Source organism: Carettochelys insculpta, chromosome 3 (genome assembly GCF_033958435.1).
Source record: "Carettochelys insculpta isolate YL-2023 chromosome 3, ASM3395843v1, whole genome shotgun sequence".
Lineage (NCBI taxonomy): Eukaryota > Metazoa > Chordata > Testudines > Carettochelyidae > Carettochelys > Carettochelys insculpta.
Genome location: NC_134139.1, coordinates 50,863,296 through 50,883,932, shown reverse-complemented (window position 1 = coordinate 50,883,932; position 20,637 = coordinate 50,863,296). Strand labels below are relative to the sequence as shown.

Sequence of the window (20,637 nt, the reverse complement as noted above, 5' to 3'; positions counted from 1 at the left end):
GCTCTGGTGGCAATTTAAAGAGCCCAGGGATCTGGCTACTACCACCACTGAAGTAGCAAAGGCAGCCTGGAGCCCCAGGCTCTTTTAAATCTCTGAGCCCCTCAGCAGCAGTCCCCTTTGCCTCCCCAATGGCAGCCCTGAATATACCATTGACAGTACAAATATTGCTCGCTGAATGTGCAGTTCCTCAGAGCTTTGTTTGATCCTTGTTCTTCAGTGTAGGTCTCCAAGCACAGTTTATTGCATACTATTCAAACCCTGAATACTATTACTGTTACTATTCAAACCCTGCTCTGCACTAAGAACTAATATCTTCGTCATGGGCTTGTCTAAGGTACTCATTACCACACACACTGAGTGCTTAACAGTAATTAATTAATTTATTTTATTAATACTGTGAAGTGTGTGTGGGATTTTATCCCCATTTTAGAGATGAGCAACTGCAGTCCTGGGATACTAAGGACAAGACTGCCCACTAATTTTGAGTACACAATATGATTCACCTATGACAGGGGTCTGCAACCTGTGGCGCCGGAGCTAAATTTGCAAAGTAAAAACAAAACAAAAAACAAAACAAAAAAACCCCCTCCTGATTATTTTTGATAAATGGTGCACGTCCTGCAGTAAACATGTATCTCATTACAAATCATTATATGCATTGTTCTTAAAATAGGGGTTACAAAAAGTATGGTTTGAGACTATTTACCAAGGACCGACTTGTATTCACTTGCATTGCGGCTCGTGAATTACTGAGGTTTTTTACGGAATTAAAAAAAAGGCTCTTCTTGCTGTTATGGTTACCACCCTCTGACCTAAGGTCTGATTTCATATGTTCGACAGCTGTGAGTGCTCAGTAACACAAAACTGATGACCACATGTGAAGAGTTTCGTCTAAATGACTTGATGAGCATCACAGGAACTCTGTGAAGCAGGGACAAAATCCAGTTGTCCAGGATATTATCCAATTGTTGCTTTAAAACCATGAAGCCGTTCCTTCTCAGCACCAGAGTTCACATGTACTATTGAAGGGAGGCCCAGGAGACAGGATTTGGAAGGTTGTTAGGAGACACAATTAAGCAGGGATGAGCATCAGACTTTGCTGAAGAATGGAAAGTTTGGTTGAACTGATTTTCTAAGATAGACCAGGCTTTGGTCTTACTACAAGTAAAGGTACTTCATGGCCTAATCATGAAGAGGAGGGGTGTGTACCAAAAGGTCAGTTTGTCCCAGACCCCTCATTTGAGAGGGCCTCCAACCAAGTGATCATGTGACCTGAGGTGTAGGGTCACACCAGTACAAAGCCAAACCTGAGTGGTGCTGTGACCGTGCACACCAGGTTGCAGCATGTGGAGTGAGAAGCAGAGCACAGCCCCGCTGCACCAGGAGCTGGGCCACTGCTGCAGTATGGGAGTGGTCTGGCTCAGTCTCCTAACCAAATCCTGTCTCCTGGGCCTCCCTTCAGTGATAATTTGTTTTAGAAGGGTGAGGAGACCTGAGTTTCAGATTTTGTCCCAGGTCTCCAAAGCTTCTGTGCAGCCCTGCCTAAACTGCATCCATTTCCTTATATCCAGTCTACTGCTTCCCCTAATTTCATCTCTTTACCCACTGTCATCCCTGTTTGTACCTTTTTAAATATCTGCTCTCTATCTCTAGGGCTTAAATTAAGATTTTAACACAAAGACTGAGTCTGAGTATTTACACACTTTACCTGCACGATCTACTGTGTATTTGAGAGTTGTGTGTCTGTCTGTGAGTCCGTTTGTTCAAGAACAACCCCTAAATGGTAAGAGCTAGGAGCACTAAATTTGGTATACAGCTTCCTCTTACTGTAATTTAAAGCAAAGTCAGGGTTTAGTTGGGCCATGACAATGGGGTATGTGTGGAGTGCAACTGTTTCTTACCAACACAAAAGGAAGGGTCAAATGACATGAGGGTCAGTGAGCATGGGGATGGTTAGACCACAGAATAATCACAAAGGGACAGCAAGCCCTTCAGCCTTGGGGAGCAGCTGCTGGCTGGCAGCATAACCCCTGCTACCTTGGCCACTCCTGGGGAGCAGCCATCAGGTGGCTTTTGTAGTCCCTGCTGCCCAGGCTGGCTCTGGCGAGCAGCCAGCCAGCTCCCACCTTAGCTCCCCCGACACCTCCCAACTCCCTACCCTGACTCATGCATCCCCACCACATCCCCTCAGACCCTGCAACACCTCTCAATGCTCTGCTCTGCCTTCTGCACCCACCAACACCTGCCGAGTCCCTGTTTATCCTCAACCCTGATTCCTGCACCCCCCACATACTGCCAGCCTCCTACCCTGACCCCCCCGACACACATCCCCTTACCCACTCCACCCCCCAAGCCCTGAAGGACCCAACAACACCAGGTCAGCCTTCTAGGGAGAACTATTATAAACAAACCTCAGATAGTGAAACAAGAAATGAACTATGAATGTTGGCCAGAAGGCTAAAGTGAAACACAGTGATTCATTACGGACTTAGAGAACTGTAAAATGTGCCCCACTGGGCAGTGCAGTTGAAGGTTATTTTTTTAAAATGATGTGTATCTAAAACTTGTAGCAGGAAGGTCCTATGTAAAGCTTTTCATTTCAGTGGTTTCTTGCAAGCAAGGTAAATAAACCAACGAGAAAAAGGGAAGGAAGTCCTTTATCTTTTTTTAAAGAGCCCTACTGTGTTAATTATTTCCTATCTATAAGCAACCCATAATTTGTTTTATATGACAACACCTTGCTTCATACTTACAGGGTTCTCTCTCAGGCTGTACATCTCTCCCATATTTATAAATCTCAGAGAGATGATAAGGAACTCAGATCATAAAAAAGAAACAGAAGTGGTTTCACTTTATCTTTTCTCTCCAGCCTGTATTTGACTGGAACACTCCCATTACCTATTTGTAAAGAATTTGCAGTACAGCACATGAACATGTCTGCTGCAAGAATAGTGTAGCTGAGAACAAAAGAAAAAAAAAAACTTAACTTCTGTGGTAAATGCTATGAGAAGGAATGGGAGCTATGCTGTATATTTGGCAACATGGGTATCAAGCAAATCAACTCTCAATATTTAGCTAGCTCTTAAGCCAGAGAAAGTAGTTTGGTTTGGTGGTTAAGAGCACACGCCTGCACATCTTTAACAGGGACTTCCTACATAGTGAGCATGTCTCAAATTCTTAACACAAATATACACTACAAAATTAAGCCAATCTAAGTCACGCTAATGAACAGCCACCTCGGTAATTGGTTTTACATGTCCACACTACATTCCTGGTGTCAGCTGTGAGCTTCCTCACTGGGGTCACTTACACTCACTCACCTGCCAGTGTGTGGCAATGTGGGACTATTTCTGAAGGGCAGCATCAGTTGATATGAGCAATGCAATGTCTACATTGACGCAGTGTTGACCCAGTGACATCAACTTAAGCACTATGGCTTTCATGGAGGTAGAGTTATTACGTTGGGGTAGCGGGCAAGTTACATTGGTGGGAGCTACATTTTAGACACAAAGATAAATAAGTGTGAGCTGACTTCTTTTGATCTAGCTCTGTAGTGTAATCCAGGCCTTTATTGTAAGAGTTGAACAAACAGACCACTGCACACTGGAGTGTGAATCTTACTGTACTATCCTGCCAAGTGGTCCATGTGGATCCTGCTGATACATGAGAACTGTTTGTTCAAGCATTTTTATTTAGTCCTCTTTGAAAAAGGATGAAATCAAAGCACATTTATGAGCTGTTAATATGTGTGTCAGTCAGTCCCTGGCAAACTCGTGTGGGGCCGAGTCACGTGCCAACTTGCCTCAGCCTACTTGTTCATATGGCTAAAAGCAGTGTCTGTTGGAGCAATAGGTTTCTAAAGCTGTAAAATGGTGCTAGTAATGCCAACATACATACCATACAAAGATTTTGGGAAGCTCACTGAAAAGTTCTAAGGATTCATTTATGTTTTGCAATGACTTCATTCCATCACATTTCACTGAAAGGATTGTTCCACCTCCATACGGAGATTCACAGACTACGTAAAGAGCGAATGAAACCTCCTGCCGTGGGTGGGGCTCAGAAATACAAATGCACTTTTGTTCTTGTAGAGAGTACAGTCGCACAAAGAAGCATTATGTGGACAGTCCACCTCCCACATGAAGTTAATGACTGATGAAGAATTTTAACTTTTTTTTAAAGGTATAAACACACACATTTTATTTGAGGTATACAAGAGACATCCCTGGTGAGCTATCTGGACACTAGCTAGACCCTTTAGTGACAACTGTTTAGTATTTACTCCTGCTTCTGTTCTGATGTTATATATGTATATTTCCTTGTACGAATAACATTAAAAGGACAAAATATGTAACATATATAATTCATGGTCCCATTAGATAACACCTTTCCTCACGAAAGAGCCCTACATGCTTTACAAACCATAGACCAGATTCAGACCATGGGTGCAGGGACATGAAAATTTATCCTCTGCATAGGTTAGAGCTGTGACACCAGGGGAGGCATTCACCACTGGGAGAAGGCAGGCAACGATATCATTGCCCCTTCTCCAGGTGAGGCCTTACTATAGAAAGCAGGTTCCACAAAGTTCTTGTGGGAGCTCTAGTGATGAAAACTCCATGGCCAAGTCTACACGAGCACACTACGTCGAAGTAGCCTATTTCGAAGTAAGAACATCAAAATAGGCTACTTCGATGCGTATCGTCTACACATCTTCCAGGGCTGCTACCATCGACGTTCAACGTCAAAGTAGCGATGGGGAACATCGAAAGGAGCCGCCCCAGAAGGGAATGCGGAGTGTCCACACACACAGCACTCTCTGTCGAAATAAGGGGCCAGCAAAGACTGCAGACAGGGTCACAGGCTGGACTAGTCCTTCTGGGGCAAGAGCAATGGCTCCCTTAAAGGGCCCCTCCCAGAAACACTCAGACTGCACAGCATGAGGTCCACAGAGCTAACGACCGGTTGCAGACCCCATGCACACAGCTGGACCCCCAGCTGCAGCAACAGCAGCAGCAGCAGCTGCAGCCGCCAGAAGCCCTGGGCTAAGGGCTGCTGCATGTGGTGACCATAGAGCCCTGCAGGGGCTGGACAGAGCGTCTCTCAACCCCTCAGCTGATGGCTGCCATGGAGGACCCCGCTATTTCGACCTAGCGGGATGCAGATCGTCTACATAGGAATAGCGATTTCGACATCTCACCGTCTAACGTCGATTTCAACATCAAAATAGCACATGGCGCGTGTAGAAGTGACGTGTGCTATTTCGACGTTGTGCCACCTACTTCGAAGTAGCTGGCTAGTGTAGACACTAGTGTAGACGGTAGGTAATTTATTGCACCTACCAACACGACGTGACCTGGTCTAGTCACCAGCATGCTTGGGCTTGTGGTGGCCGGGTCAAAAATCCTTCAGTGGAAGAAAGCTTACTATTAGCTTTTCTAGTGTATCTCACCACTCCTCCCTTGACTTTCTGCGGCTGAAAATCAATAGCTTCAGTTCTGTTGGGTCAAAGTGCAGAGTGAAGGGTGAGTCTGGTCCATATGTATAGGAATCATTGTCAACCAACGAAGTGAATTTTCAGTTGGTTGGAAATGCAGCAGCCATTCTATGCCAGCAACGCTATAGTAGTAATATTTTTACAAAGAGGAGAAAGAATGAATGAAGAATAACATTCTCTCATCCGGCAGCATCCATAATCCAGCATGATTTTATTTAGCTAGACAACCACTTATTATGGGTGAGTCTAAGTTTCCTGTGGACCCATAAAGTCTAAAATACAGAAGTGGTTATTTTTGATAATTTTCTTTCTGTAGCTCATGTGTCTTTCTGAATAATGGAAACAATGACTTAAGTTGGAATCAACTGTTCCTGCACACTATGGCGTATGAACATGTTTATCTTGTGGACTGCACTGAGCCTAGAATTTATGCATCTCCTATACAAACTGGTTTTAGAAGTGTATAATTCTGCCTGGTTTGAGAATGACTGAACAGGATTTTTCCATTGCCAGGTCTATACTTTAGTGACAATTCCTATCAGCAGTAGTAACGAGAGCTATAGTGTAAACCAGGTATTGCTGACCACTGGCCTGTTTATTACTGTGCCACCTAGATTTGATGTGAACAGAGATTAAGGGGACCGGTGTCCTGATTTTATAGGGACACTTATTATCCTCCAGGTTTGTCTTAGATAGGTGCCATTATGCCCACCCTTCCCAAGTTTTCACACTTGCTATTTGGCCACCCTAACAGAGACAGATGACATGGTGGTAAAAATACACTACAGTTCCCATCGTTATCATCCCCAGGGCAGCAGCATTAGTAATAGTTCAATGATGCAAAATTTTACGGAGAGTGTCAAGTTAGACAAGCCCACAATGCCAAAACATTTGCCAAAGTTAGCCTAGGCTAACCACTATGTATTAATTATATTGATTATTTAAGAATTCTCAGTTATCACATTGAGGTTTAACAGGTTCTCATCCCAAGCTCATGCCCCATATTATTAAAATAATAGCATAGTGAGGACCCCTGATGTTTACAGTTGCAACGCTCACACTATAGGAACACTATTATATTTACAATATCTTACTAATACATTTAGTAAAGTCACAAACACCCTAACTCAGTAAGCTGGACAGAGATAACAGAGAATGTACATCTGAACATGCATATACTCACACCGTTCCTTGCAGAACAAAGTGATATGTGAGCCATAACATTGCTTGGTACATCACCTTATTCATGATTACCAGTGGCCATTGTCCTGGCACCTCCCAAATGCTACATCTTTTTCTCCTACTGCCTATAGGCTGGGAGACAATGTTTATAATATGTTATGCCAACACAATTGTATTTAAAACATAACATATAGGTGTTTCTAACCCCTCCCTTACTTGTATTCCTCATCTGACTAATGTTGGGGTGTCCTCATACAGATTAGCATATAAATCATCTCAATTTATTATCATATGTATCACTTTGGTGTGACGGCACTCTTATGGAAAGCTATCTGCAGATGTTCTATCCAGAAGCTATAGTGTTAGCTCAGATGCGTTTGGTTTGTTCATGTCTTTATGAACAAAATGCCCTCTTCCACACTCCATTTCCAGTTCCCCAAAACTTGGGCCATTTGTGCCATATTTCATAGTCCTCAATCCTTACATTAACTGCTGAAGCCAATTTCTCACAGGATACAGGGTTGTAGGTTCCTTGCATTACTGCTGCTTAAAATAAATGCTAAAGCTAGCTCCAAGGGCTACATAAATTAGAAGGGGTTGTACACTTCAAAGGGGCTTTTCAAGAAAGATACAACTTAGTACCACGGAATAGCTTTTACCTTAATTATTAGTGGTAGATCTGCTGAACTTCACGTTTTGTTTTTTTTCTGCTCCATTCTTATGATACAAAATAATCACAGTGCATTTTGGGATGACTTTTTAGAGAGACTGTGTGTGAGAGCTTGTGAAAACTATAAATTTAAATTATGTGCTTCAAACCAAGTTTCTGTATTTTCTGTTTAGTCTTAGATGGGAAATAGTTCACGGCACAAATTAAGAGTCTGTTCAGTCTCCAGTAACAAAAGAAAAGCAAATACATTATAATCACTTCTATCTTTCGTGTGAAGTTATGCCCCATCCCCATTAACCTTATTGCTCAGGGCTTTTAAAAGCTAGACTGGACAAAACACCAGAAAATGTACCATAAGTAACTATCCTGCACTGTCTCCAGCTGGGCTTTCTGTCTTTAACTCTTATGACTATAAATCTCTCCAGTGGGATTGAGGAGTTTGCTGTCTCTCATGTGCACCCCATGTCTTTCTGACTTGTATTCATCTCTTGCTCTCTCTTTAAATTCCCAAGGCCTTCCACCCTCGTTTCCACTTCATTGCATTTTTTCTGGTGCACCAGTTTCTATAGCAACTTCTTTTAGCAGTCATGAGAAACTATAGAGCTGAATCTTATCTATTTGAACCATTTGTAGTCTGCACTGTAAGTACTAGTGGTTTCTGTCAGGGTAGAAAAATCTGTGCTCAAACTTCATATAGATTTGGGACTATGGCATCCCACTGCTGGAGAAAAGAGACATTTATCCTTCATACTGCACTAATACTGTCACAGGAGAGAGAGAGCCTTTGCAATTAGTTGAGAAATTCTGAGTAGCATTTCAGTAGAATATGGAGGCACTTAAAGTGTGTTTCTCCTCTGACAAGTGTTTGTATAAAAATGGCAGTCTCTCTCAATGTCTTCTTATTAATTTTACTCAGCATACAAGTAAAAAGAAACTCAGTATTTCAAACAGCCTGAGATCTGAAAATCACACGTTTTCTGCTCATTTTTCATCACCAGAAATACAGTTCCTAAAATCTACACTTTGCTCTCGGTAACACCTCTATAGCCTCACCTTCTTCCAATTTCACTTCTGTGAAAACTTCTTGTTTTAAAATTATATTCTAAATTATTCCTGTACAATCCAATTGTCTGCAAATTTCACTACACTTACTTCCACGTACCTTTCTGACCGCAGATTACTTTTTGAGTCACATCTGTGCCCCCCTGTTACAGCACACATCTGAGGGGAGAATTTGGCTCTGCAATTGGAATTTACTTCACAATTCTGTGGCTGATGCAAGAAGCATACTGGCCTTTTAGTAGTAGTATGGTAAAGTGCTAAATTTTACTATTTTAGAAAGTAGACAGAAACAACTCACTCGTGTAATATACACAGAAAGCAGCGCTGGAAAGAAATCTAGTCTTGTAGTTTAGGAATGGAACTAGGAATCCAGGTATCAGTAAACCCTTGAAATGCATGATTTCGAGTTGCATCTCATTAACAGGAGTTAAATGCAACTCAGTATATTGCTCCCTCTGGCCCCAGTTCAACCGCCTCTCTTCCTGCACGGTCCTGGTTCAACCCCCCTCCAGCCCTGCTCACCACCCAGGCATGGCCCTGGCTCACCCTACAACCCCTGTCAGGCTCTGGCTCTGGCTCACCACTCCTCACATGTGGCTCCAGCTCAACCCCCTCCCCCATCCAGTTCAAACCCCACCACCAGCTCACCACCCCTCATTCGCGGCTCCGGCTCAACCCCACCCATGGCCCCTCCCCCACTTCAAACCCCCACCAGGTCGCCACCCAAGTACAGCTCCAGCTCATCACCCCCGCTAGTGGCCCTGGTTCAACTACCCCACGCGTGGCTCTGGCTGAACCCCCTGTGACTCTGGCTCAACCCCGACTTCAAACCCCTGTGTGCGGACTCGGTTCAACCCCCCTGCGGCCTGGCTCACCTCCCCCACGTGTGGCTGTGGTTCTAGCTCAATGCCCCCCACCCCAGTTCAACTGCTGCCCCCCCCCAACCCCAGTGGCTCCACCTCAACTCCACCCCCAGCTTCCTGCAGCCCTAACCTGCCCCAGGCTTAACCCTGCCCAGCTGTGCCCCCAACCCCAGGACTTAACTTTCAAAAGGTGCTCCAGGTGTTCCTGCTGCTTCCCCGGCTGCAGAACGTGTGTTCTGCCAGGGGAAAAAGCCGTTACCCCACCTCTGCGAAATTCAAGTTATGCAAGGGTGTGTGGGAACACAACCCTCATGTAAATAGAGGCCCTACTGTATTTCATTCCCAGTTTTGTCACATATTTCCTACGTAACCTTGGGGAAACCACTTAATCTCTGTCTCAGGGTTCCACACCTGTAAAACAGAGATCTTCTTTATCTCACAGGTGATCTTTGAGGATAAATATTAAAGTTTGTGAGGTACCTGGACATTATGGTAATAATGGTCTAGACAGATAGACAGAGACAACTGAGTGACATTTCTACACTGTCACTCCTCAGAAAAAAAAACTACTGTGAACGTTGATAACTTTTCTATCCATTTGCGAAAGAGCTTGTAGGCCCCATTTCAAAGCAGATGAAGCAATACTAAATAATCAGCTTTAAAGTATCCAGAGCACTATCATAAAAAATTGAAAATCTGCAAAAACTGCAAATACATGTGTTTCCTTGGAACTACAGACACTGTAAATGGAAACTGACATTTTACCAAAGAATACCTGCTTCTGCTACTAGAACCACTGCCATAGCGCCAAATAATTTTAAAATCTAATTTACTGTATGGTTTCTTTTCATACTGGGTTTTATAATTTGTCCTGTCTTCAGCTTCTTTTATTAAAAAATCTGCTTATAACTTGTTCATGTAGATTTATATCAGTCTACCGTGAACACAGGGAAACAGAATAAAAGGGGACAAACCAGCTCTGACATCAACTTTACTAGCCTCAAACAAAAAGCTCTGAGGCCTGAAAAATGTCATTCATCTCATAGAATATTAACATCCAACTGCATAGGAACATGATGTTGCTATAGTCTCAGTTGATAATAATGAAGTTATTTAATTATTTACAATTCAATACAAATTAGTAACGACAACTAATTGACAATGCTCCTTTAAAGACCTGGCAAGGACTGGTACTAAGTAGCAAAAGGGCAAACCAGTCTCCATAGTACTGCAATTCAGTTCTGGTATCAGCCTCAGACTGTGCCCAGTTAGGTGATGAACAGAACTGCTTGTCTGTGGCTAAACCTACTGTCCCACCACTGTGCCTAATCCTCAGAGATGAGAGTACAAGCAGTTCCCACTGAATTCAAAGGGTGACATTCAGACCTATGTTCATGGCCTCAGTAGCAGACAGAATCAGGTTTAGAGGCTCTGTTTACAAGGATAATTTCATTCAAGAGGAGTGGCAGATGCTGAACACCTTTCAGGATCAGACATCAAGGGATGAACATCACTGGGAACAAATGGCAGTGAGTCAGAAGAGGGAACTAGGTTTGCCACTGTCTCTTTCCTTGCATATTCCACTGACAAGGGATCAATCTCAAGAACTGATCCTAGTGGCATCCTAGAACCTGGAGGCTCCAGCAGTGGCAGCGACTCTGATGGTTCTGGGGAGTCACCAGCATTTATTTGGGGGCAGGGGGGTGCAGGGAGCTGGAGGATGGCGTCTGTTATTTCTGAAGTACGTTAAATCGGGGTCTGTTAAATCGAAGGTTTAACTGTACAGTTAGAGGAACTACCATGCTTACTGCTATAAGGATTATATATGGTGAGGAGAAGCAAGACCTTTCCACTAAAACATGTGTCCTTCCAAATCCTACACTGTAGAAACAAGAAGCAAACATCCCCTAATTCACCACTGATACTTTATTGCTACAGTTATCCCTCACTAAATGAGCACAACTGGTTCCCAACTTTCAGCTCGTCAGTGAAAATTCATAAGAGGGACACTAAATTAACACTAAAATACATGTAAAAGTCTCCGATTGGTTCATTGTGTTCCTAACTCAGCGAAGGAGTGGCAGCATGTGGCGCTGCTTTTGAAAGGTAAGTCAGCCTTGGGTTTGAGGGGGTAGGGGATTGGGGAGGGTTAAAGGCTGGGGGCAGTTTGGGGCCATGAGTGGGCGGGAAGGTTAAAACCTGGTGGGGGGTTGGGTCCAAGGGGCAGACAGGGGGTATTAGGGCTGCCGTGGGTTGGGTCCGTGGGGCAGACAGGAGGCATTAAGGCTGCGGTGGGTTGGGGCCGCAGGGCTGGCAGGGGTCAGGCTGCCGCAGTTTGGGGCCGTGGAGCCAGCAGGGAGGGTGCAGTCAGGCTGCTGCAGTTTGAGGCCGTGGGCCCAGTGAGGGGGGTCAGGCTGTGGCAGGTTGGGGCCATGGTGGTGGGGTGTGAGGCTGCCGCGGTTTGGAGCTGCGGGGAGCGGGGTAAGGCTCATCTTAGCACTGGGGAGTTCACTCATCTAGTGAACAAAGGTAAATGTATGCGTCCCTCATTTTAGTGAGTACTGGTAAATAAAGTACTCGTTTAACAAGGGATGAGTGTATTTCTAATCTTTCACTCTTCTACCAATCTCAGTTGTATTGCTAAAGACACATTTACAGTAAAGATCGTGTTTCCAAAAAAAGTTGTTTATAAACTGCTTGCCACATGCTCATTCTTGTGTCCATACCTAGAGGCCTATGCGAACTTGGACATACACCCACGAAATCTGCATTGCGAGGCACGTGTACATGACCAAGAAAAGAAAGACCCTTTAACTCTCTGACAGTAAATCATTTGATTTACAAAACTAAAGTAAAACCATCAGTGGTGTAAAATGTTAGCAAAGGGAACAGAGGTCTATGAGTACACAAACACAAATGAAGGTGAAGTTACTCTTCAACTTCATCACCACTAACATTAAACTTGACTAATGACTTCCTCTCCCAAGTGAATGAACATGAACTTCTCTGAATGTTCATGTCTTTTTTTATAATGTATATTTGAAAACACTTGATTAGCTCTTAAACTAAACCACTAAAACAACAGTTCCTGTGACCTCCTTTTGATAGATTCAGTGATTAGATTAAAATAGCTGCTAAAGCCTGTAATTCTCTCCTATACTGTATGACAAGCTGTGAAGACTTCTCTTATGGCCCTCTTTTTTCCCATTAGTTCTGTGGAACACTGTGCATCATGTGAGACTGTTCTGAGGTGGAGGTGGGGTTTCCACAAGGGATAAAAATCCTGAGTTGAGTCAACAGAAAAAAGACTTTAAATATATTACTATAATATTTTATTCAAGTATAACATTCTGTATCCATGTTAATATTTTAAAATCCAATTTGCCCTTTTTTTTCACTGAACTCAGGCTACTTACTCCATATACCCTGAGGATGTATTCAGTTGCAACCCACAATGATGCCAGTGCCACAAAAACCTCACCGCTATTTTTAGTAAGCTAACTAGATAAAAAACAGAGTAGGTATGTCTACATTAGTTGCAAATCACACACCCCAGCTGCAGCGTATAGGGTAACTTAAGGCAACAAGTATCAGAGAGATAGCCGTGTTAGTCTGTAGCTTTGAGAATAACAAGAAGTAGTCTTGTGGCACCTTATAGACTAAGATATTTTGGAGCATAAGCTTTCGTGGGCAAAGACCCGCTTCAACAGATGCCACCCCCCTGACTCATGCATCTGATGAAGCAGGTCTTTGCCCATGAAAGCTTATGCTCCAAAATATCTGTTAGTCTATAAGGTGCCACAAGACTTCCTCTTGTTGTTCTTAAGGCAACAAAACTATTTTGGCCTAAACTGAGAGTCCCTATTTTAATAAGAATCTTGTTCCTTTCATGGTTTCTCATTTTGTTCACTTATATATTATATATTCTCTGAAGACTTCTCCACATAGTAAATACATAAAATACAACATTTTTCAACTTAAATCTGCCTGTGCTAAACATTTTATTAACGGGCTGCTAAATATTCAATCAATGTACACAGTCATTTTGGTGGTTAAGAGATGAAAGTCTACATTACTTCATTCAGGAAATGAAATGCAGGTTTCAGTACTTGCTTTGCAATATCCTTTAGTACATATAACTTATTTAAGTTATACAGAGGGTTATTCAACAAGCAAGTGATACAAATGACTTTCACAGAAAAGTTAGTGCTCAGTTTACTAGGCCATGGAGATGATTCATAGTGACAAGCTGTTCAGTTGTAATCATACCTCTGAAGGGTTCTACAGTCATTAAGTAGAGATCTCTGAATATTAACAATTAAAAGCTGCTCTGCCATTCAAGATAAGCTTGAATTTTCTCAATTATGAAACCTGGCTTCTTTGACGTTTACTAGGGCTAACACCAGGCTTTCTTCTCTCACGACAAAAATCAATCTGCCTGGGAAACTCTAATATAGCTTAAAGCCAAATTAAAGAGAATAGAGATGAAAAAGATTGAAGAGAGTTGTGGAAAGAGATGGGGAGAATAATACAGAAAAAGAAGGAACATTCAATAGACACTGCTGGCCTGCGATAGCAGAGGGTGGGAAAGGAATGAGACTGAATGTACAGGCTGAACCTCTCTGATCTGGCACTCTCTCATCCAGCAACATCCGTAATCTGGCATGATTTTAGTTAGCTGGCTGACCACTTATCCTGGGTGTGCCACATTTCCCACGATCCTATAAAGTTTGTTTCCAGCCACCAGTCCTGGCTCTCAGTGTTCTGTGCTGCTATTTAGCTCTAAGTTAACCCTATGTCTTCTAACAGCCCAGTGAGCAGTGGAAGTGTTGGTAATACTGCTAGACAATAGTGACCAACTGTGGTCCGGCAAATTCTCTCATCTAGCACTGGTCATGTCCTGATGGTGTTGGATTAGAGAGGTTCAACCTTTTCCAACCGGACTGTCTTCACTGGCTTATACTGTAAATCCTACAGCTAGAGAGGAAATTACTTCTTCCAAATTTTCAGGTGTTCATACAACGTAAGATGTTTTCTTTAGTGTCTAAAATGATTATAGTCTCTTTCATTCAGCAAATTTCTATTTAGACACCACCATCATAGAAGAAACTGGCCCAAAATTTGTAACTACAGTAGGATATTTATCATTATTTTACACTAAATGGCACCAGAGAGAAGAGAAGAATGTTAGTCAACAATAAATAAATATGTAAAGGGTAAGATGTTTGATAGTCAGAGGACAGGGCACAGATTTGCTTGCCTAAACCAAACTCTCTCTGTATTACTGTGCTTCTAAGATTCATGCATTGAGAAGTCAAAAGTAACTATTGGTATCATCTAATCCAGTTGTTTTCAAACTTCACTGTACCGTGATCCCCTTCTGACAACAAAATTATTACGTGACCCTGGAGAAGAGCCTGAGCCCCGCTCCCTCGGGTTGAGGGCAGGGGAAGGAGCAGAAGGGGCTTCAGCCTGAGCCCCATTACCCTGGGAGGGAGGAGGAAAGAGGACTGGAGTCCAAACCCTACTGCTTCAGGTGGGGTGCAGATTTGGCGTCAGTCCTGGGGCCCAGCAAGTGTAATGCTGGCAACTCCATTAAAATGGGATCATGATCCACTTTGGGGTTTCAACCCAGTTTGAAAACCACTGATCTAGCCCAATGTTCCCTCTAATCTTTTCCATCCATGTGTGGATTTTTTCTGTCCACGTGTGGAATACCTTTTGTTATGTGCACTGAGGTACATGCAAATGTGCACCATCTATAGAAACAAAAACCGAGCTGTAGAGGCTCTATTAATCAGCTGAGTGACATGAGAATTTCTCCTGAGTGGCTGCCCAAGCACACAGTTTACAGAGAACGCTGTAACTAGCCTGATCTCCTGCACGATATAGGCCATAGAACCGTATCTAACAATTTTTCATAAAGCAAATAGGTTTTGTTTGAGCTACAGCATGTCTTTCAGAAACATGTCCACCCTTGATTTAAAGACTTCCACTGCCAGGGAATCTACCACATGCCTAGGCATGTTGTTCCAATGGTTAATTACCGAAATTGTGAAAAAAATGCACCTTATTTTTAGTCTGACTTTATCTATGCTTCAGTTCCCATTCCTACAGAAACTGGTTATATTTTTTGCCTGCTAGATTAAAGATCCACCTCCTATCAGAAATCTCTTCCTCATGTAGACCATAATCTAGTTATCCCAACCTCATGACATCTTCCAGTGCTGACGTGATTTACAAATGTAGTTCAAGGGAGGTAAAAACTAGCTGAAGGGTCATCTATAGGCCACTGAGTCCTAAAATCTTGCTTGTGGCTCTCTTCTCTCTGTAACTAAAGGAGGATCATAGAATCATAGACTCCTAGATGGAAGAGACTAAGGACATCATTGAGCCCAGCCCTCCGCCCAAAGTAGGACTTACCCTAACAAAATCATTCCATCCAGGACTTTGTCAAGCTGGGACTTAAAAACCTCTTGGGATGCAGATTCCACCACCTCTCTTGGTAACACATTCCAGTGCTTCACCACCCTCCCAGTGAAATAGTTTTTCCAAATATCCAACCCAGATCTCCCCCACTGTAACTTGAAATCATTGTTCTTTGTTGTGCCATCCATCACTACTGAGAACAGCCTCTCTCCATCCTCTTTTTAACAAAAGCGATCAGCTACAGCTTTTTATATAGCCTGAACAGAAAAAAGCAACAATTTCTATCCCTCTACCTCAAAAAAATAAAAGTACAAGAAACTTTACGGATGTGTACAGCATTCGGATCTAAAAAGTTCCATGAATTTATTGGTGCATGGCAGGTGATGAAGGAATTTGTGTAACCCTGCTTTATGCACACTAATAGCCCAGTTGCCAACATGTGCACCTGCTAGAACCTTGGGACAAGTTATTGGAGCACTTTCCCAGAAAACATTTGGAAGTTTTAAATATCAGAAAATCAGATCTATGCATAAATCATCTTTCCATCACAAATCAGTCAGAATTCTGTCTTTTCAACAGTGTGATGGCCACATTAAAAATACATAGCCACTGAATAAAAATAGCCAAAGCTGTTGAATTGTTTCCTATAAAAAGAAAGAAGGCAGTTACTCACTGTGAACAAGGAAGCAAAAATCTTTCCACATCAACAACAAAGTGAGCTTTGTGAAGCCCTCTGCATCATACTCCACCACACCACTATAAGAGCAGAAATATAAAAAGAGAATACATTTTGCACAATATTCCTTACAATAATAAATGATAAGCAAATCAATACTGTGTTCAAACAAAAGAAAATGGCCAAGATTTTACTTTATTTACTATCTGCTTCCAAATGGAGGCTGCAAATGGCTCCTCTCAAATAGAATAATTTTCTTACTTACATCACAGTAATGAAGCTCCCACCTGAGGAATGGTTATTGTCAGTGTAAACCAGATACTTTTTAAAACAGAGTGACCTCTGCTAATGGCACTTGCAGTGGTAATTCAATAACAATTGCACATTGTTACCAAAAACTACATGTATGTTACTTAGAAGCAGATCATTAATACATTGAAGTTATATGTAAAAAGCAGAAACCTTAGTGAAAATCTAGGGATCGATGTCATACCATTCACTTCCAACAGTTTCAGCGGAGTCTAAATCTGTCAGTTTATACACCTTGGGTGCGTCTACACTAGCTGGCTACTTCGAAGTAGCTGGCATAACGTCAAAATAGTATGTGTCGCCTCTACACGTGCTGTGAGCTATTTTGATGTTGAAATCTACGTTAGGCGGTGAGATGTCGAAATCGCTATTCCTATCCGAAGATGGGAATAGCGTCCTACTTCGATGTTCAACGTCAAAGTAGGGTATGTGTAGATGATCCGCGTCCCGCTAAGTCAAAATAGCGGGATCCTCCATGGCAGCCATCAGCTGAGAGGCTGACAGATGCTCTGTCCAGACCCTGCGGGGCTCTATGGTCGCCGTGTGCAGCAGCCCTTAGCCCAGGGCTTCTGGCTGCTGCTGCTGCTGCTGCAGCTGTGGGTCCATGATGTGTGCACAGGGCCTGCAACTGGTTGTCGGCTCTGTGGATCTCGTGCTGTGCAGGGGAAATGTGTCTGGGAGGGGGCCTTTAAGGGAGCGGCTTGGAGCTTTCATGGCCCCTTATTTCGAAGGGGAGCACTTGTGTGTGTGGACACTCCGCACTTCCTTCCGGGGCGGCTCCTTTCAACGTTCTCTGTCGCTACTTCGACGTTGAACATCGATGGCATCAGCCCTGGAGGACGTGTAAACGACACGCGTCGAAGTAGCCTATTTCGATGTTCTTACTTCAAAATAGGCTACTTTGACGTAGCGTGCTAGTGTAGACGTAGCCCTTTATTATACAACTACACATACAAAATTTGAAAATTATATTTTAAATTTAAAGAAAAACTTTTATATGGACATAGTTCTTACTTATGTTGATAAAAACACCCAGATGACAGCTGAATTAATACCTTCCTTAATCCCTTCTTCCTCGTTATCTTTTATCTTAAACACTCATGCATTAAAATTACCATGATGTTGTTTGTTGTTGTTTTTGTTCCTGTTGTTTTAATTTAGTTTTTCTATACTGCAAAATTTATCATACTACCTACTATATATTTGAGAGCTTGTCTGTGAGTGAGTCACTCTGTGTGTCTGTCTGTCTGTCAAGAACTCTTCCTACATGGTAAGAGCTAGGACCACCAAATTCAATATATCGCTTCCACTTATCATATCTTGAAGCAAGGTAAGGGGTTGGTTGTGCTGGTGGTGCTGGGGAGGGAGAGCTGAAGCTCTCCCACCCCAAGATTAGCTGCTTGCTGTTCCCCTTCCTCACTGTCAGGGAGTGAGGGGAAAGTGCACAGTTTGCTGCATTCCTTACTCTGGCTGGGGAGGGCAAGGAGCAGGTGAGCTGTACACTTTGCTCTCACTCCCTCCTAGGGATAGGAAGAGGAATAGCAAGTGATTGGGGTGGAGGAGGGACTCAAGGTAGGGTGCTCGGGTGTGGGGGGCTTAGGGCAGGGGGTTGGGTGCATAGAGGTGAGCAGGCATCAAAGCACGGCGCTGGGTTTGTGAGGGACTCAGGGTAGAAGGTTGGGGAGTGCAGGAATCAGGTTTGTGGATGAGGAGAGGCTCACAGTGATGGGGTGGATGTGTATGAGGGTACAGGAGTCAAGGCTGGGGGATTATGAGCTCAAGGGAGGGGGTTGATGTGTGTGGGGTGCATGAGTCAGGAAGGAGAAGTCAGGGCAGAGCCTGGGGATGTGGCGGGGCAGGGGCGGTGCAGGTTTTAAAAAGTACAATCGTTTAAAAAAAGTATGTACAATTTCCTTTTATTTATTTATTAAAAACACAACATTACTGACTTAAGGACCCAAGCAACAACAGGTAAATTTGCTGGTCATAGACAATTTACACAGAGCTAAATTCTGCTTATGCAGTCCCTGCCAATGGATTATATCCCCAAACCATTAGGGGAGGGCTGTCTCTTTAAGTCTAAGATAGCATCAGAGCACGTAAACTACAATGTTTCAGTATATTAATTTGCTGTGTATCATGTGCTTTTCATGATACCATCAACTGAGAGGTAAACAACTTTATTTTATCAACTCTGTGATCATATCTATGGGCTATACAGTAATGTTTAAACCGCAGCAGGATGTTAGCATAGTTTTCTTGCTCTTTATGGGGATGCATTTTTTTGCCTTAAGACGTGTGTAATAAATCCATTGTACAGATGAAGGGGTTTCTGTAGCACAGATTGGACTGAATCATTCCCAGAAATCATGTTTTTAATCAGACCAATCCACTAAGGTCTGTACTAATTTCTGACTTGCAGAGTGGTGTAATTTAAGCCATTGAGGGTGATGTGTAAAAACTTGTGGTTTGAATCTCTAACAGATTGTCTCTCTCCTTAGGTGTTACTGTGTCACCTGAGACCCTCTGGAATGTTGCTCCTTACAGTTTCTACAACCATTCATTCATTTTGTTATATGCCATATTATTGCTGTAGGCACACTATACAGAAATAAGGAAGTGTCAGTTTCTTCACAAAAGGATAAACACTACTATCTTCTCCTCTCTTTAGGTTATTTCCTGAGTTGAATCAATGTGGTGGCTGGCTTCCAAGAGGAATAATGCTCGATCGCTTGCTAGCATCATTAGTATGAGAGGACTATGTGCTTCACTCTCTGAAGATGCCTAGATGTGGATTCATCCAGTGAAAGTTAACTATACATCCAAGGGCCATGTAATGAGCATACTCTCCTCCCCGACAGCAAATTTTATCTCTAGCTTGAAGTGATTCTGTTGATAGGAGCTGCTATCCTAGGATTACATACAATGTTTCAACAGACCCTTACAATGAGAAGTAGAATGTCATTGACTTAATTAACAATCAAGACATCTGTGAATCAGAATGATAAAATAATTTTGCTTTTGCTGCTGTTAAATGAGATGTTTAAAAGAAGACTTACGTTCCAAAGTGACTCAGGAAAGCTGCAATATATTCCCTTCTCTTATGATATCCCTGAATAACATATTGTACCTGCAAAACAAAACAAAACAAAACAGAATCCCACACCACCCTAAAGCTGTGAAGACATGTTAGGGGGCAAAAAAAAAAGGCTCCCAACTTTCCATGTTTTTCTAGTTTTACTGGAGAAACCTGTTTTCAGAATCTATTTATATAGCATGTTTTATCCTAAACGATCCTAAAACGCCTTTCGAACAAACTGCAGAGAGGGCTCTTTTCACTCAGCTATAGGTAAAACAGTACCCCCGTAGTACTACTTAACCCTGTGTAATAAGAAGCAAAGAATACCATATCCAGTACAAGCACTAGAAAGAACCTTAGATAGGCAAAATGTAATTGGCTGAACTAAGTATTTGGCCAGGATGCTAGAGTAACATCCTGTAAGGAAAATTGTTTAGGACCATAACTGAGTGTGTCATCTGAAAAACAGCATCTCTAGCAGCAGAGTACTTCCTTACAGTAAGCTGTATTTTTGCCTTCAGGCTGTCTCAGATACAAGAAAGCCAACCAATGAATCGCCAACAAGAAATTCTAAAGTATTCTGAGTTTCCTTGAAAATCTTTTATCCCATCATGGATCCAGGCCACTGTACGCAGGTTGGAAGATCTGAGCCCACTGAATAAACCTTGCCTTACATGAATAGTCTGGTTGATTTGACTGGATTATTTGCAAGATAAGCAAGATTTGACTCATTATAAGAACAACCCAGAAGATGGTAGGCTGAAAGAGTATCTAGTTCCCAGGTCATTGTATCTTTAGGATGGTTCCACTGGGACATGTGGCACTGGCCAATAATAGAAAACAGGATATTGGGCTACGTGGACCTTATGT

The 20,637-nt window shown here is 42.7% G+C and overlaps 1 protein-coding gene across 4 annotated transcripts in view; it reads right to left on the bottom strand.

Moving 5' to 3' along the window:
• The window catches only part of BABAM2 (BRISC and BRCA1 A complex member 2), a 298,575-nt gene that overhangs the window by 39,101 nt on the left and 238,837 nt on the right, over positions 1–20,637 (bottom strand). For all 4 annotated transcript variants that reach the window (XM_074988576.1, XM_074988574.1, XM_074988575.1 and 1 more), the window contains exons 9-10: positions 19,748–19,818; positions 16,377–16,459 (exon numbers count right to left, since the gene is read on the bottom strand). In XM_074988576.1, coding sequence (XP_074844677.1) covers positions 16,377–16,459; positions 19,748–19,818 — 154 coding nt within the window. The remainder of the gene's footprint in view (positions 1–16,376; positions 16,460–19,747; positions 19,819–20,637) is intronic.